The sequence below is a fragment of the Cetorhinus maximus genome, chromosome 1 (genome assembly GCF_964194155.1).
Source record: "Cetorhinus maximus chromosome 1, sCetMax3.hap1.1, whole genome shotgun sequence".
NCBI lineage: Eukaryota > Metazoa > Chordata > Chondrichthyes > Lamniformes > Cetorhinidae > Cetorhinus > Cetorhinus maximus.
In genome coordinates, this window is record NC_135879.1 from 215,135,967 (window position 1) to 215,155,122 (window position 19,156).

The following is a 19,156-nucleotide window of genomic DNA, read 5'->3' on the forward strand; positions in this document are numbered from 1 at the left end:
AAGGCAGTCTCTGCACCTTAAAAATAGGTGCTCCTCATTTATGGCAAACGGATCCATCAACCTAGAAATATGGACAACCGGCTCATATCATTCCGGGAGGGACAAGAAAGCACAATGAAGGTGACGGAGCTGCCGTGGCTCTACTCTAGTTCATACTCACTCTGTAATTTTTGAGCTATCAATTATGATTCCTCTGCTATTCCATCTGCAAATATTAGCACTTTGCATAGGGTTTTTGAATTCACCATTTATGAATTATTTTAATTTGTTTTTGAGGTGTCAGCAACTTGGGGCTGGATTTGACAGTATTTTTGGTGGGGTGAGGAAGGCAGGGAGTGTGCTGTTCACTCGCTCCCACCCTCACCATCTCAGCGCAGCAAATCAAGCGTTGGAGGACCAATTGGTTGGAGTCATACCTAGCAGAAAGGAGGAAAGCTGTGGTTGTAGCAGGCCAATCATCTCAGCTCCAGGACATCTCTGCAGGAGTTCCTCAGGGTAGTGTCCTAAGCCCAACCATCTTCAGCTGCTTCATCAATGACCTTCCTTCCATCATAAGGTCAGAAGTGGGGATGTTCACTGATGTTTGCACAATGTTCAGTACAATTTGCAACTCCTCAGTTACTGAAGCAGTCCATGTCCAAATGCAGCAAGACCTGGACAACATTTAGGCTTGGGCTGATAATGGCAAGTAACATTCACACCACACAAGTGCCAGGTAATAACCATCTCTAACGAGAATCTAACCATCGCTCCTTGACATTCAACGGCATTACCATCACTGAATCCCCCACTATCAACATCCTGGGGGTTACCATTAACTAGATACTGATCTGGATTAGCCATATAAATACTGTGACTACAAGAGCAGGTCAGAGCCTGGGAATCTTGTGGTGAGTAACTCACCTCCTGATTCCTCACCATCTACAAGGCACAAGCCAGGAGTGTGATGGAATACTCTCCACTTGCCTGGATGAGTGCAGCTCCAACAACACTGAAGAAGCTCAACACCATCCAGGACAAAATAACTCGCTTGATTGGCACCCCATCCACCAACTTCAACATCCATTACCGATACACAGTTGCAGCAGTGTGTACCATCTACAAGATGCACTGCAGCAACTCACCGAGGCCCCTTCAACAATACCTTCCAAGCTCATGACCTCTACCATCTAGAATGACAAGCACAGCAGACACATGGGAACACTGCCACCTGGAAGTTCCCCTCCAAGTCATTCATCATCCTGACTTGGAACTATATCGCCGTTCCTACATTGTCGCTGGGTGAAAATCCTGAAACTCCCTCCCTAACAGCACTGTGGGTGTACCTCACTGGATACAGGTGCGGTGCCAGAGGATTGGAGGTCTGCTAACACTGTACCTTTGTTTAAGAAGGAAGCGAGGGACAGACCGAATAATTACAGGTTAGTCAGTCTGACCTCAATGGTGGGCAAATTATTGGAACCAATTCTGAGAGACAGGATAAACTATCACTTAGAAAGGCAGGGATTAATCAAGGACAATCTGCACGTATTTGTTAAGGGAAGTTGTGTCTGACTAATTTGATCGAATTCTTTGAGGAAGCAACAAGGAGGATTGATGGGGTAGTGCAGTTGATGTGATCTACATGGATTTTAGCAAGGCTTTTGACAAGGTCCCACATGGCAGACTGGTTAAAAAAATAAAAGCCCACGGGATTCAGGGGAATGTAGCAAGTTGGATACAAAATTGATTCAGTGGCAGAAAACAAAGAGTAATTGCTGATGGGTGTTTTTGCGATGGGTAGGTTGTTTCCAGTGGGGTTCTGCAGGGCTCTGTACTGGGCCCCCTGTTTTTTGTAGTATTTATTAACGATTTGGACATAAATGTAGGGGGAATGATCAAGAAGTTTGCAGATGGCACAAAAAATTGACCGGGCGGTAGATAGCGAGATGGCTGTAGATTGCCGGAAGATAAAAATGCATTGGTCAGGTGGGCAGAAAAGTGGCAAATGGAATTCAACCCACAGAATTGTGAGGTGATGCATTTGGGAAGGTCAAACAAGCAACGGAATACACAATAAAAGGAAGGATACTGAGAAGTGTAGAGGAAGTGAGGGCCCTTTAAGTGAATGTCCACAGATCCTCGAAGGTAGCAGGACAAATCAATAAGGTGGCTGAGAAGGCATATGGAACTCTTTCCTTTATTAACCGAGACATAGAATATAAGAGTAGTGAGGTTATGCTGGAACTATATAAAACATTAGTTAGGCCACACCTTGACTACTGTGTGCAGTTCTGGTCACCTCTATACAGAGAGAATGTAATTGCATTAGAAAGGGTACATATGAACGTAAGAAATAGGAGCAGGAGTAGACCATTCACCCCTCAAGCCTGCCCCGCCATTCAATAAGATCATGGCTGATCTGCCCCAGGCCTCAACTCCTCTTTCATGCCAGGTCCTCATAGCCCTCAACTCCCCGATATTTCAAAAATCTATCCACCTCCTCTTTAAACACTTTCAGTGATCTAGCCTCCACAATTCTCTGGGATAGAGAATTCCAGACATTCACTACTCTCTGAGAGAAGAAATTCCTTCGCATCTGTTTTAAATGAGTGTACAGGGGAGTTTTACGAGGATGTTGCCAGAACTGGAAAATTGCAGCTATGAGGAAAGATTGGATAGGCTGGGGTTGTTCTCCTTGGAACAGAGGAGGCAGGGGGGGAGATTTGATTGAGATGTACAAAATTGTGGGGGCCTGGGTAGAGTGGATAGGAAGGGCCTATTTACCTTAGCAGAGAGGTCAGTGAGTAGGAGGCATAGATTTAAAGTGATTTGTAGAAGCATTAGAGGGGAGATAAGGAAAAATCTTTTCACCCAGATGGTTGTGGGGGTCTGGAACTCACTGCCTGAAATGGTAGTGGAGGCAGAAACCCTTAACTCACTTTAAATGTGTGTGGATATGCACCTGAGGTGCCGTAACCTGCAGAGCTACGGACAAATGCTGGAAAGTGGGATCAGGCTGGGCGGCTTCTTTTCGCCAGTGCAGACACGATGGGCCAAGTGGCCTCTTTCTGTGCCGTAAACTTTCTATGATTCTATCATTCTGCCTACACTATGTGGACTGCAGCAGTTCAAGAAGTTGGTTCACTACCACCTTCTCAAAGGCAATTAGGGAATGGGAAATAAATGCTGGTCTAGCCAGCAATGCCAACATCCTGTGAAAGAATTTTTAAAAAGCCTGGAAATTGTGGTGTCTAATAATAACATGAGAATGTTTAATGTATTTGTATCATTTTGAGTCCATATTTTAATGGAAGCATTAATCCACGGTTTTGCAGTTCCACTAAAATAACAGACAGAGGAATGGATATAAATGCATTTGCATTTGTATAAGAATATCTCACTGCGCAATTTGCATTCCTCGGCCTTCACAAAATTTTACATTGGATCAGAGGGCAGAAAATTATAATATTAAGGCGATATCAACTCTTTGTTCCCTGGCTTGAGCACAGGACCTACTATTAACTCTCCTCCAGCCTTAGCAGGACCAATCCAATAAGGACTGTGAAGCATGCCCAGGACTTACCAGTCAGTGCCTTCAGTTAGATACCTGGGCTGTGTTCCCACTGCTGAAGCAGGATGGACGTGGTTGCTGAAGTCAAAGCCTGGCCGGAGACGATGGGGGTAAGGGGGGGCCCTTTCCTGTGTCCGTCTACAAAATAACACAACAAAGTTGGAGAAGGAGGTATTAAGGTCAGGACAGAACCACTCAGGAAGGGCTGACACTAAATTTACCAGGAGCTCAACCACTGATGTCTACCCAAAAAAATGAATCATATTAAAAGAAAATATCAAGCACATCAGGGATTAGGTGGCATTTGGTGTTCAGGAAAACTGTCCTTTTATCCCTGGAGCCTTGGTTTGATGGAAACCCAGATTAATGGAAAGAATTTCTTCTCTGACACTTGTTACGAGCCTGAAAATGAATTTGAGCAGCTTCAACCTAGGTTCACAGCTGGATTGTCCCCAAAATCCCACACTAGCTGATACTTATTATGGAAAGGGTGGCAGCTATATCAAAAGGCATTTGGGGTTAAATGGGTTTCTTGGAGATTGGGGTTTAAAGTGTATGGAGAGCAGGGAGTAGGGGGAGTTTATACTGCATCCTAGCTAATGCTGTTCATGATCTGGAGGTTCCGGATCTGGCACTGGGTGGAGGGAGACACAATATTGAAGCTTTCCATGCTCTAGCACTGCATTCCTGGCCTCGGTAAGCATAACATTCACCCAATATCCAACAAGAAAGCAGAAATGTCATAAATTAATCAATAGACTGTGACCTCATTATAGCACTATGATTGAAGGTTTTACATAGAAACTTTATATAATCAAAAATTACACAGTGGAAAACTTAATTTGCTTATCTATTTGTAACCTTTTCAACAATTCTCCTTATAAAGTTGGGAGATAATAACTGATAAATAACAGATAAATAGAACACTTTCCCACTTTAAATCCCAGTGTCAACATTTTGCAGCTCAATTGTGAGAGCAATCCAAGTTATGAGAACTGATTATCTGATCAGTACCTCACTGCTGTTATCAGAATCCCAGAATCTTGCTGTGCGCAAAGTGGCTGCTGTGTTTCCTAACTACAAGTCCTTACCTTTGCTGCAATCCAAATCCTAGAAGGGCACTTTCTCTTCCGTTGCTGTGATTTTTTTTTTCATTATCCACACCAGCTACCTTTGTGGCTTCTCTCAACTTAGTGTCAAATTACAGGGAATTCTGTGCCCTGTGTCCTTGACTAATGGCTTCCACCGCTATCACATTTTTCGATTGTCCGTCTTGAGTTGTGAAGTTATTTCTTGGAAATGGGCCTAGCTTTTCCCAAAGGTGCTGACTGCCCTTTGGTACCTCATAAAAGTAACCATTTTTTAATGCATAACTTCATACAGTGGGTATTGGCAAACAATTCAAGAGTTGATCTCAGCTGGGAAACATGGACATATTTGACCATCCCTATGAGCCGTTTGAGGCACCTGCACTATACTAAAACTATACTTGACCATACTAAAATCAGCTCAGCCTCTCATAAACCATGGGTCGAACCTGGAACCTTGCTGTTCTGTGTGCCTCATTACTACACCACACTCACAGAGCCACTGAGGGGTCATCCTCCACAGTCTACTACAGTTTTACTATTTCAACAGATGCAACATCATTGGTCATCAATGGCTTTCACATACCTGGGGAATGACAACAGCCTTCGCCGCTGGACCTCAAGCAACTGCTGGTGCAAGAGATATTGCTGGTGTAATGACTGAGGTAAGAAGGCAGGAACATCCTGGAACTGTGGGCTTGATAAAGACGTCAAAGGCTGCTGCAGCGGCAATGCAGGCGTGGTGTGCTGGTGAGATGAAGTCAGCTGGCTGCTCAGACCTGGCTGTGATTGGACAGAGTGAGACAGAGGAAACTCGGGTTGATGAGAGAGGTGAAGTTGTCTGCAGGAAGTGGCATGAGAATGCTGTGACCTTGGGAAAGGGGCACCTGCAGAGTTAAGAAGTACCATTATTGTAGCATTACCATTCTGGCTGACACATTCACCTGGAATATCTGTGGTGGAGGGTTGGTGGGTTGGGGTGGTGATGAGGATGGTGTTCAGCAGATCAGAGAAATGGCATAAATGGTTAAAATGGCCGTTCACACTGTCTGGCTGCTCCACCAAATTTGGAGATTGGGAGAACCTCGAAGAAATTCAAGGTCTTAGATGAAGGTTTAGCAACTACCCTACTCTAGATGGGAATTCTGGCAGCGGAGTCCAACTTCCCATATTCCCACCTGGAAATCTCAATTATTGTTCAGTCATTCATTGTGCTTCTCTTGCTACAAGTAAAAAAACAACACAAAAATGGATTCAAACAGTTCCAGAAATGTGGAATTGGAGAATGGGGAATGTGGAGAAACTGCAAACCAACATTGAAAACATCTGTCCTTCCCTCCTCCAATCCACATTCAACAACAATAACTTATATTTCTATAGTGCCTACCTATGAAATGTTTCAAGGCTCTTTACAGGAGGGTTATAAAACAAAGTACGACACCGAGCCACATAAGGAGATATTACGTCAGATGACCAAAAGCTTAGTCAAAGAGGAAGGTTTTAAATTGTGTCTTAAAGGAGGAAATTAGAGGTGGAGAGCTGTAGGGAGGGAGAGCTTGGGGCATAAGCAACTGAATGCACAACTAGCAATGGTGGAGCAATTATAAACGGGGATGCACAAAATTAGAAGGATTAGGGTTGTGCAGTTGGAGGAGGTTATAGAGATAGGGAGGCAATGGAGGGGCTTCAGCATCTTTGGCCATGCTGTAAATGAGCTTTCATTCCCTAAACCCCAGAGAAAGCATTCTCTTCACCTGATATCTAGATAAATTTGTACAATGCCCAAATAGGTCAAACAGAAAGACCCCCTCACTTAGTTTCGGCAGCTTGCTGTCTGCTGCTTGATTTCAGAAGACAGGAGAATAACACTACGCTACATGTGACTTGGGCATTAACTGCTAAACAGATTTATTCAACGGTAAAAGAACAACTGAATAGCAGCAATGACATTGTGGATTTACAATCGTTTTTAATCTATAAAATGAGCTGTTAGACTATAATCTATAATAATAATCATATGCAGTTTTTTTTTGTCTGCCTGGACTGTTTTGATTGGTTAGTTTAAGGAATCTGCCTGGTGATAGGTTTCTTTGATGGGCAGTGCCTGGGTTCCCAAGTTTTACAACAAAGTTTTAAAATATCTAATTAACCAACCATCATCCCACAGGTGCAGAACAATAGAGTTTTGCAGAACAACTTTACCAAACATAAAGCACTTGGCAAGAATGGAGTGGGGAGAGGAACCAGCAAAGGGGGGCAGTAGCACTGGGGTGGGGGGGTTGTAAGGCATGGGATGGGGCAAATGCATGGAAGGTGTGGAATGGGGGATGGGATAGCATAGGAAGAAGGGATGGGATAGGTATAGCATGAGAGGGATGACATGGGAAGGATGGAATGGCATTGAATGTGGATCTAAATACCCTGGCAGGAAGGATTCGAAGTTGGGGGGTTGGCAATGAAGGTAAGGAGAGGGGAATGGCATGGGAGGAGAAACAGTTTGATGGGGAGGGTGGGATGTTGGGATCAGGTTGTTGGGGGAGGATGGCATGGGAGGGGGAAACACCATGGGATGGGGAATTAAATTAGTACCATTGCAGTAAAAATACTAACTGCATTGCAAATGTTTCTCGAGTCTGTGAGTAATACATAATATGCAGCAGTTCTTTTTATAACACCCTCTATGGAAAGCACGATTACTTCATTCTGCAAGCTTAGACACACTCTCCAAGTTGAATAAGACTGATAGAGAAATACTTTTAAAATAATTTGATCAGGGTCATGTGGGTGGAGACAATTACCAGGAGAGTTAATGGTGAAAAAAACATGAGAAGAATGCCACTCAGCAGCAGCTTAACTCAGCTGACCATGAGTTGGAAATGTGCGTGTTCAGTCCGCCCTAGGGTTGCATTCATAATCTAGAGTGGCATCCCAGTGCAGTGCTGAAGGAATGCTGTATTGTCAAAGGTGCTTTGTTTGGTTAAACTGAAGCCCCACTTCCCTGCTCTGTTTTTATGATGGACATTAAAGATCCCATGGCATTTTTAAACAAGAGTAGGAAATTTTCCTCATGTCCTGGTCAATATCCTTCCCTCAATGAACATCACAAAAACAGATTGACTCATCATGGCTTGGGGGAATAACGTTGTGGGGACAATGGCTTCCACATTTCCCTATATAATAACAGTAACTTCCCTTCATAACAGGTAAGTGAATGGGACATTCCTTGTAGAAGTGATGATACAAGGGGTGGAATCTTCTGTTCTGGAGACTAAGTCCGGTGGCGGGAGCGGAAGTCGGAGTAACTTCCACTGGGGAGCGGGGTGGCTGAACACGCGAGAAATTGCGCTGTTCAGCTCATTAATTATGCATCTGCGGTAGGAGCACACTGAATCTCATGGCAGGGTGGGCAGGAAGTGATCCGCCCCACCATCACCTCATAGGCTCCATCATCCAGGTGCCATATTTAAACGGCACCTGGTCAGCCATTCACTTGCTGCAGGCCAGGACCTCCGGATTCTGTTAAAACTGTCCAGGAGAGGACAGTAACCTTCGGCCCCATGGTTCAACGATGCCTCCCTGGAGATTCTCCTCCAGGCCAATGAGGAAAGGCAGGAGGTCCACTTTGTGAGGGGTAGGAGCAGGAGGACCTCGCGTCTGACCATGGGAGGAGGTCACTAGGGAGGTGAGCGGCGCAGGGTTCAAAGTGCTGCAGTGCAGGAAAAGGATGAATGATCTCATCCACTCCACCAGGGTAAGTCCAACTTCTACTCACTGCAAGCTCACACTCTCATAAGGGCATCAGGCAGTCCAAGGGTTACAGCCTACAGGGATGACACACACCACCAGCAGATGGCTCATCAGTATTCTATGTGTCATAGCCACTTAAAGCTCACCATCTCATGTGAATCCCAGCACAAACAGCCCCTTAATCCCTTACTGGGGAGGGCTCAACACACACAACGGGCATGCAAGTTTCTGAACTGCTCTTTCACCTATAGTGCTCACACTCAATCTACCTGTCTTAATGCAGGAAAAGAATATTCATAACAAGCGAGATAGAGCCAGGACCGGAGGGGCCAGCCGGGAGCTCAGGACCCTCACCCTATTCGAGGAACAGGCTGCAGAGCTGGTAAGGGAGGACACTGACCATGCCTGTGCGGAAGGCGAGATCAGCCTCCCCCAACAACCAGTAAGGATGCATCCATTATAAAGCTATAACATGCGGACAATGACTGTGAGTGATCTATAATATGAGCTTGCCTAGTCAATCACTAATTTTCTCTCTTCTCTCCATTCCAGGTACCAACAAGAAGAGGGGGAGGTCATCGTCCTCCTCAAGAGGAAGCCCCAGTCCCCAGGCTATCCCACACCTGTGCAGCCGTCACTGCATTTACCTGCACCCCCCAACAGTTGGGGGGTGCACACACCTTGGCGGAACCTAGTTCTAGAATAGGCTCAGGTTCACAATCTGGTGATCACCTCACAGATACGGGTCCGCAGCAGGCAGAGGCAGTGTCAGCCAAGGTCTCTGATATTCAGAGGACTGCTAGAGACCAGGCCCCTGCTGAGTCCGAGTCCAATGACGGGCCTCTTAAATCGGCCCTAGGACAAATGTTGGCGATGCAAAGACAGGCAGGGGAACAACAGGCAGGGTTGTCAGAGGCCATCAGCAGAATGGGACAAAGGATGGAGGAGTCCATCCATGTTCTCTCTGATGTCATGGCTCCGGCATGCGAGCAAATCAAAGTCTTCATGGGAACGGTGGTGGCCGCCTTGGAGACCCAGATCCCTGCCAGATTTGCGCCCGCACCTGTATTCCATCGCTCTAGCCATGGGTGCATTCCAGCGGTGGCTACGCGAGAAGGGGAGGGGCACTTCGACCTTCCTCCAGGTGCCCCTTCTCCTCAATGAGTCAAAGAGGGGCCACCTGGCACACACAGGGAGGAGGGGCACCAGCTAGGCACCCCGGGGCCATCACCCAGGACACTCAAAGGGTGCGCTGCCACTCCAACTCCCCTCTGCCAGCGATCCCACCACCTCCAGCAGGTCAGACCGAGGAGAGTGCACCTGTCCCAAAGCAGGAGACCCTTAGCAGACCAGGGCCTTCAAGACCTTGGGCCTCCAGAGGACACCCACCAAAGTCGTCTCAGACAATAGGGCATAGCAGTCAGCAGGCTGTATCCACCACAGCTGAGGATGTTGAGGCTGTACCTAGACGTAGCGGTCGGGTAAGAGAAATTAAAAAGTATTGAGTGCACACCAGTGACATGGGTGTTCAGTCATTGTATATACTTTGCACTTTTGTAAATATATTCTGCTCTATTCCTCCTCCAAGTCTCATGGTTTCGATGTGACATTCCACATGCATTCAGGGGTCAAACATTTACCTCCCAAAGAAATCCCATCTGGAACTTCAGTTGCATTGATCCCAAACAATCTCACCACAGAGAGCAGCCTTCACTTCCACATCTGCACCATCAGCGAAGGCACATAATCTGTGACCACGATGGCTGTCACCTGTCACCTGTCACCCTTAAATCCCAGGCAGCCATCATTTGGGCATGGGAGAATCACTCATCAGGCTTATTGATTGTCCGATTGCTGTCGCAGTGATCTCTGTATTTTTGGATAGCAAAATTAGTTGTCGTTACTAACAATTCCATCGTTTCCCCAGTGCGTAGTTTGCAACAATGTTTAATTTATGAGAGTATTTGGAAAAGGTAGTATCAAATGTAAAATGCCTCAGGCGTCCATGCTTCCCTGCAACTTGTGATTGTCCCCGTGCTTACGGCTGAATATCCGTCAATGCCTAGTCCCCACTCTCCTCATGAATGACGCTGAACCAGGGAAATAAGGATCACTCGGGAAAATCTCAAATGTCTGCAAGAGGAGTTTGAGTGTGTGATGTCAGGGATGTGTGCTCATCTTGAAAAAACAGTTCAGAGAAGGTTCACTCAACTGATATCTGGAATGGGAGTTGATCCTATGAGGAAAGGTTGGACAGGCTGGTCCTATATCCATTGGAGTTTAGAAGAATGAGGGGTGTTCTTAGTGAAACATCAAAGATACTGAGAGGACGTGACAGGGTGGATGCTGAAAGGATGTTTCCCCTTGTGGGAGAGACTAGAATAGGGAGCGTGGTTTAAAATAAGGGGTCTCCCATTTTTTTTTTATTCATTCATGGCATGTGGGCGTCACTGGCTAGGCCAGCATTTGTTGCCCATCCATAATTGTACTTAAGAAGGTGGTAGTGAGCTGCCTTCTTGAATCAATGCAGTCCATGTGGTGTAGGTACACCCATAATGCTGTTAAGGAGGAAGTTCCAGTATTTTGACCCAACACCAGTGAAGGAATGGCAATATTTTTCCAAGTCAGGATGGTGAGGTACTTGGAGGGCAACTTCCAGGTGGTGATGTTCCCATGTGTCTGCCACCATTGTCCTTCTAGATGGTAGTGGTTGGGGTTTGGAAGGTGCTGTCTAAGGAGCCTTGGTGAATTCCTGCGGTGCATCTTGTAGATGGTACACATTGCTGTTGCTATACGTCGGTGGTGGAGGGGGTGCCTGGATGGTGTCAAGCTTCTTGAATGTTGTTGGAGCTGCACTCATCCAGGCAAGTGGAGAGTACTCCAACACACTCCTGACTTGTGCCTTGTTGATGGTGGACTTGCTGTGGGGAGTCAGGAAGTGAGTTACTCAACACAGGATTCCTGTCCAGTTCAGTATCTGGTTAATGGTAACCCCAGTGGGGATTCAGCGATGGTAATGCCATTGAATGTCAAGAGGCGATAACTAGATTCTTTCTTGTTGGAGATGGTCTTTGCCTGGCACTTGTGTGGTGCGAATGTTACTAGGCGCTTCTCAGTCCAAGCCTGGAAAGTGTCCAGGTCTTGCTGCATTTGGACATGGACTGCTTCAGTATCTGAGGAGTCGCAAACGATGCTGAACATTTTGCAACCATCAGCGAACATCCCACTTCTGACCTTATGATGGAAGGAAGATCATTGATGAAGCAGCTGAAGATGGTTGGGCCAAGGACACTACCCTGAGGAACTTCTGCAATGATGTCCTGGAACTGCTATGATTGACCTCCAATAACCGCAACCATCTTCCTTTGTGCTAGGACAGAGATGAGAAGAAATGTTTTCTCTCAGAGGATCATGAATCTTTGGAACTTTCTTCTCCAGAGACCGGTGAAGGCAGGGTCAATTAATATTTTTAAGACAGATGTAGATAGATTCTTGACTAACAAGGGAGTCAAAGATTATCAGGGTAGGCGGAATGTGGAGTTGAGGCCACAATCAGCTATGATTGTGTTATTATTGAATGGCAGAGAAGGCTCGAAGGGCTGAATGGCCTACTCCTGCTCCTAGTTCACATACTTGTAAAAACCGTCTCATTACCTGTTACTTTTGATTATTCATTTACAGGTTGTGGACATCGCTGGGTCAGTATTTATTGCCCATCCCTAATTGACCTTGAGAAGGTGATGGTGAGCTGCCTTCTTAAACGGCTGCAGTCCATGGATTGCTCCTTAGCGGTACTTCACTTCATCCTCGTATAAAGGTATTGCACACAACTCAATATGGAATGCGTTGTATGGCAGTGCACGTGGGCTATATGGTAAGGACAGGCCTTGTGAGCTAGACAATGTTGAGGACCAACACGCTCTAATGGCGATACTTTTGCACATCTCCCAAGTCCCCAGCAGGGTACGTGAGCGAAGAAGTTGTCATTGACTGATGTGTCAGTACAGACTGGGCCACGTTTCTCCATAATGCAGAGGTCATCCAGGACTGAAACTTGGCAATCTTCCAACAAGCAGCTGAGCTAACTGAGTGAAGACTTGGTGTTTGGTGAGAGGGGAGTTGGGGGAAGGATGTGTTCGTTCCCTTTCTCTATCTTTATCACCCCATAGGAATTGGTTCTTGCTCTACTACAGGGAAAGGAGCTAGCTGTTTGGTGAGTATCTGGTAAGTTCTATTCTGTTCCTAAGGTTTAAAATAGTACATAAATTGGTGGTAAAGTTAATAAAATATATAAGAAAACAACATAAATAAGTGATTAATATAACTAAGTAATTATTTGAAACACTTTAAGGATGACAGGACAGGTGATATGTCAAGGCTGCAGCATGTGGGTACCCTGGATAACATTGTGATCCAGGGCAAATGCATCTGTAGTAAGTGTTTGTGGCTTGAGAAACTTCGGCTCAGAGTCACTGAGCTGGAGGCTGAGCTGCAGACTCTGTGACACATCAGGGAGGGGGAAAGTTACCTGGATACTTTATACCAGGAGGCAGTCACACCACTTAGGATAGGACCTTCTGATTTGGTCAGTGGTAAGGGACAGGAGGGTGTGACTGCGAGTGAGGCAGGTAAGGGGACCCAGAGGGCAGGAGTCCAGGATTGTGAGCCTCTGCAATTGTCCAATAGGTTTGAGGCTCTCTCAACTTGTTTAGATGAGTGCTGGGGCTGTAGGGTGGATGAGCAAACTGACCATGGCATGGTACAGGAAGTCATTCAAGTGGGGGGAGCAAAAAGGAACATAGTGGTAGTAGGGGACAGTGTAGTGAGAGGGATTGTCACTGTTCTCTGTCACAAAGAGTGAGAGTCCAGACAGCTGTATTGCCTGCCCGCTGACAAGGTTCAGGACATCTGCTCAGGGCTGGGGAGGAACTTACAGTGGGAGGGGGAGGATCGAGTGGTCGTGGTCCATGTAGGTACCAATGACATAGGCAGGATGAGGAAGGAGGCTCTGCATAGTCAGTATGAGGAGCCAGACATCAAATTAAGAAGCAGAACCTCAAAGATAATAATATCTGGATTATTAACTGAGTGATGTGCAAATTGGCATAGGACAAATAAGATTAGGGAAATTAATGCATGGCTCAAAAGACTGGTGTGGGAGAAGTGGGTTCCAGTTTGCGGGGCACTGGCATCAGTACTGGGGAAAGTGGGATCTGTACCATTGGGACGGTCTACACCTCAACTGTGCTGGGACCGGTGTCCTCGCGGGCTGCTTAACTAGGGAAGTGGGGAGGGTTTTAAACTGAATAGTGTGGGCGAGGGATCTAATTTGGGAAGATGTGGCAAAGCAAAGAGTAGGGATAAGAGAGAAAGGCATTAATATAAGAAATGATAAACAGGCCATGACAGGAAGGGACAAATTGTACAAATCTAAGAATAAATCAGCAGATAAGACTAGACGCTACAAACATAATAAAAGGACAAAATTAAAGGCTCTGTATCTAAGCACATAGCATTTGAAACAAAACAGATGAACTGATAGCATAAATAGAAATAAATAAATATGATCTGATAGCCATTACAAGGACATGGCTAAAGGATGACATAGATTTTGACCTGAATATTGAAGGGTGTTTGACATTTAGGAAGTACAGGAAGTTAGGAAAAGGTGGAGGGGTGACTCTGTTAATCAATAATGATATTAGCACATTAGAGCAGGATGACCTAAGTTCAGGAAACCAGGATGTAGAAGTGGTTTGAGTTTAGATGAGAAATGATAAAGGCAAAAGTCACTTGTGAGAGTGGTGCACAGACCCCCATTTGTAGGACAGAGTATAAAAGAAGTGATAATGGGAGCTTGTCAGAAAAGTACAGCAATAATCATGGGGGATTTTTATCTACATATAGACTAGAAAAATCGGATGGACAAAGGTAGCATGGATGAGGAGTTCATAGAATGTTTTCAGTATAATTTCTTCGAACAGCACATTCTAGAGCCAACCAGAGAGCAGGCTATACTAGACCTGGTATTGAGCAACCAGATAGGATTAATTGATAACCTCATAGTGAAGGCACCCCTAGGTAGCAGCGATAATATTATGATTGGATTTCACATTTGTTTTGAGGGAGAAATTAGTGCGTCCAAGACAAGTATGTTAAACTTAAATAAGGGCAATTATGAGGGCATGAAAGCAGAGCTAGCTAAAGTGAACTGGCGAATGAGGTTAAGGATTATGTCAATAGAGGCTCAGTGGCAGACATTTAAATGGATATTTCAGAATACACAGAATATATACATTCCAATGAGAAAGAACAATTCCAAGAGGAGGGCCCATCACCTGTGCTTCAATAAAAAAGTTAAAGACAGTATCAAACTTAAAGAAAAATCATATAATTATGCAAACACGGGTGGCAAGTCAGAAGATTGGGAAGAATATAAAGAACGGCAAAGGAGGACAAAAAGATTATTACGGAGGAAAAAATTAAAGTACGAGAGAAAGCTAGCTAGTAATATAAAGACAGATAGTAAGAGTTTAGATAGGACACGATGGGCTGAAGGGCCTCATTCCGTGCTGTAAAACTCTATGGGCAGAATTTTTCCATCAGTGAGCTGGGGATGGGGCCCACTCGCCAACGCGAAAATGACGCGGGATGATGTCGGGTGTCATCCCGCCCCATTTAAATATTCAGGGAGGCGGGCAGACAGCGCGATCAGCTGTCCACCCATCGACCTGTCAATGGCCAATTGAGGCCATTGACAGGATCATTAAGCCAATTAATGGCCCTGCCCGTCCAACCTTAAGGTTGGCGGGCAGGCCAGGAGCCCCAGTGGGCTTCTGATAAAACATGAAACCTCATCCACTGGCGGGATGAGGTTTCATGTCTGTTTTAAAAAACTATAATAAAGTTTATGTGATATTTATTAACATGTCCCATCTCGTGTGACATTGTCACATTGTGAAATCCACATTCCACATCAGCCACATGTTGCCAAGGCTACTATGCATTCTAAGGGCAACCCTATCGTTAGGGTAGAAGGTGACTAAATCTGCTTCCATGATGATTGTGAGATTTCTGCGTTCTGAGATGTTCACACTGCGAATGATGGTGTTATAGTGTCCCCTGCATCAAAGGCTGAAGAGAGTCTCAATTTTGAAAACTGATCATGACCTTATTCCTCCTGGAACCTTGTGGCTATGAGGTTGTCACGGGCATGTCTTCCACAGCGTGCCCATGCATTGGCATCCTCATGTGGCTTGTCTGAATCTTCACCCTCTTCAGAGTCATCCCCTTCCACACCCTCCTCGTCCGAGGGGACATCTCACGGCCTCCCTCAGGGAAATCATCCTCCCTTTGCAGCGCAAGGTTGTGCAGGACACGGCAAGCGACAATAATCCAGACACTCTCTGTGATGAGTACAGGAGAGCTGCACCCGACTGGTCCAAACATCGGAAGCGCATCTTCAGGAGGCCAATGGTTTGCTCGAACATGGAACATGTGGTGCAATGTGCTATATTGTATCTCTCCTCCGATGTACACTGTGGCAACAGATAGGTGTCATTAGCTATGCCTTCTGGGGGTACCCATTGTCACCAGGAGCCAACCCTCTAAGCTTCAAGGTCCCTCAAAGATCTGTGGCACCTGGGAGTGACTCAAGATGTAACAGTCATGAGAGCTCCCAGGGTACCTGGCACATACATGCAGGATCTGGGTCACAAATAATTTGCACGTTTAGAGATTGAGATCTTTTTCTGTTAATGAATCTCCCAGGCTGCTGCCAGGGAGCTCTCAAGGTCACGTGTGTATAGCCGATGGCACACTGCACTTGCAGGAAACCTGAGATGGCAGCGAATCCCACAGCTCTGGCATGCATGCAGAACTGCACGTGGTGATGAGCTTTATTGTAAAGGGTATCTGTCACCTCTGTTATACATTTGTGTGTGGCCGTTGCGAGATTCTGCAAAGGTTCTGGAGGGCTCCTATGGTGAAAAGGTTTAGTGCAGTGGTAGCCTTCAGAGCCACCGGCATGGGATACCTTCCAACTCCTCGCGGTTGAGATCATCACGGAGATGCTTGCAGATATGCACTACCACATCCCTAGATAAGCAAAGTGGCTTGTGGCACAGGTATGAGCTACGTCTTCTGTAGGCCCTTGGTCATGCCAAACGTCTTTGTGGATGATGTCCCTCCTCGGGAGCAACTGGGGCCCTGCTGGCATTGCCTCGTCAGTGCAATGTTCTTGCCAGCGCTGGGCCAATTGGCAACAGGCCTTTCTTCTCTTTCTTATCATATCTACCAACAAGGCTGTGTTGCATAGAGCCTGCATTCTGCACTCCTCCTTGTATCTGTGAACAGATACAATTGCGCAATCAATCGTAGTTCCCCTTGAATGGTCTCCCTGCATCTTCAAAGCAGGAATCCAGTCTCTAGCCCTACACCTGCCTTCAGTGTGTACAAGGCACCCCCAGGCCACTCCTTGCAGGATGATTACACCCTGGAGGTTGGCAGGTGGCTGGGCATCTCCCTCAGAAGTGCTCATTCACAGCAAGGATATTCATTAGGCTCAATAGACCCATGTGCTCTAACCCTCGGTCAGACTATTGTCAGTTCTCCTCCAGTACCTAGACAGTAACTATGAAGAACCAACCCTGTACCTATGTGATGATTGTGAGCATGGTGCTTTGTCTGCCGTGACCAGTACACTGGGAACATTGAGGCCTGCAGGGTCCATGTTCCTTTGTGCAGCAGGCGTGGCACCCAATTGTTTAATCAACCTTCCCTTTTGGCATGCCTCTGCAAGGATCAGATGGCCATTGAGAGCAACTGCACTGCAGCACCAATACCTAATGGACCCTCGCCTGAACGTGCAGCATTAGTAAAGCAGCATAGTAGGCCCTTGAGTCCAGCACTCAGCAGAGCCATGCTCACCATGGTTGGACAGTGCTATTTGGAGGAGAATTCCAGGATTTTGACCCAGCATTTTTCTGTGTCTGGGCAAATGTTTGGCTACTTGACTGGTAGACAAAGATTACTATTGGCATTTAAGATGGTGGAGACATTTAGTCAAAAATGTGGACAATCACTGGGGACTTCAAATAAAAAAAGTCACTGGGCAGTGTGAACAGTGGGAAGTGGCAACAGAGGCAGTCAATGAGGAGTGCAGATAGAGACAGTCACTATGGGGGAATGAGTAGGGACATTCACTGGGAGATTGTGGACAGAACCAAGAAATTGATAAAGAAAGAGAAAATAGAATATGAAAGTAAACTAGCGAGGAACGTAAACAAGAGGGTGTAAAGGATGTAAGAGGATGTAAGAGGATGTAAAAAGAAAAAGGTTAGTAAAGACAATTGTGGACCCAATACAGGCAGAGAATGGAGAATTTATAATGGGTAGCAAGGAAATGATAAAGAAACTAAACAAATACCTTGTGTCACAAAAACAAAAATAGCCAGAAAAACTCAGCAGGTCTGACAGCATCTGTGGAGAGGAATACTTTGTATCTGTCTTCACGGAGGCAGATAGAGAAAACCTCCCTGAAATATTGGGGAGCCAAGGGACTAGTGAGGTTGAGGACCCGAAAGAAATTAGTATTAGTAAAAAAGTATTGCTGGAGAAATTAACGGGACTGAAAGTTAATAAATCCCCAGCACCTGATGATCTACATCCCAGAGTGTTGAGCGAGGTGGCTTTAGCAATAGAAGATGCATTGGTGGTCATCTTTCAAAATTCTATAGACTCTGGGATGGTAGATTGGAAGGTAGCAAATGTAACCCCAGTATTTAAGAAAGGAGGGAGAGAGAAAACAGGGAACTACAGAACTGTTCACCTGACATCAGTAGTAGGGAAAATACTAGAATCTATTATAAAGGGTGTGATAACTGGACACCCAGAAAATAATGGTAGGAATGAGCAGAGTCAACATGGATTTATGAAAGGGAAATCATGTTTGAGTTTTTTGTTGGTTTTTTTGAGTATGTTACTAGCAGAATAGATAAGGGAGAACCAGTGTATTTGGATTTTCAGAAGGCATTCAATAAGGTCCCACACAGGGGGTTAGCAAAGTTAGAACACATGGGATTGGGGGTAACTGGATTGAGCATTGGTTAACAGACAGTAAACAAAGAGTATGGATAAACGGACCATTCTCAGATTGGCAGGCTGTGACTAGTGGGACACTGCAAGGATCAATGCTTGGGCCCCAGCTATTCACAATCTATATCAATGATTTAGATGTGGAGACCAAACGTAATATTTCCAAATTTGCTGATGACGCAAAACTTGGTGGGAATGTAAGTTGTGAGGAAGATGCAAATAGGCTTCAAGGGGATTTAGACAAACTAAGTGAGTTTTTTTTTTATTACTTATTGGGATGTGGGCGTCACTGACCAGGCCAGCATTCATTTAGTTCAGAGGGCATTTAACCGCAGGACAAATAAGGCACGGGAATACATGATGAATGGTAGGACCCTGGGAAGTACCGAGGATCAGAGGGATCTTGGTGTGCATGTCCACCAGTCCCTTAAGGTAGCAGGACATGTAGATAAGGTGGTTAAGAAGGCATATGGGGTACTTGCCTTTATTAGCCGAGGCATAGAATACAGGAGCAGGGAGGTTATGCTGGAACTGTATAAAACGCTGGTTAGGCCACAGCTAGAGTATTGCGTGCAGTTCTGGAATCTGCATTATAAGAAGGATGTGATTGCACTAGAGAAAGTGCAGAGGAGGTTTACCAGGATGTTGCCTGGGCTGGAGAGTTTTAGTTATG

General features: G+C 45.6%; 1 protein-coding gene across 1 annotated transcript in view; it reads right to left on the reverse strand.

The window, feature by feature from the left end:
• ark2ca (arkadia (RNF111) C-terminal like ring finger ubiquitin ligase 2Ca) overlaps positions 1-19,156 on the reverse strand; it is a 42,010-nt gene that overhangs the window by 18,626 nt on the left and 4,228 nt on the right. The window contains exons 2-3 of the mRNA XM_078552951.1: positions 5,228-5,528; positions 3,566-3,691 (exon numbers count right to left, since the gene is read on the reverse strand). Coding sequence (XP_078409077.1) covers positions 3,566-3,691; positions 5,228-5,528 — 427 coding nt within the window. The remainder of the gene's footprint in view (positions 1-3,565; positions 3,692-5,227; positions 5,529-19,156) is intronic.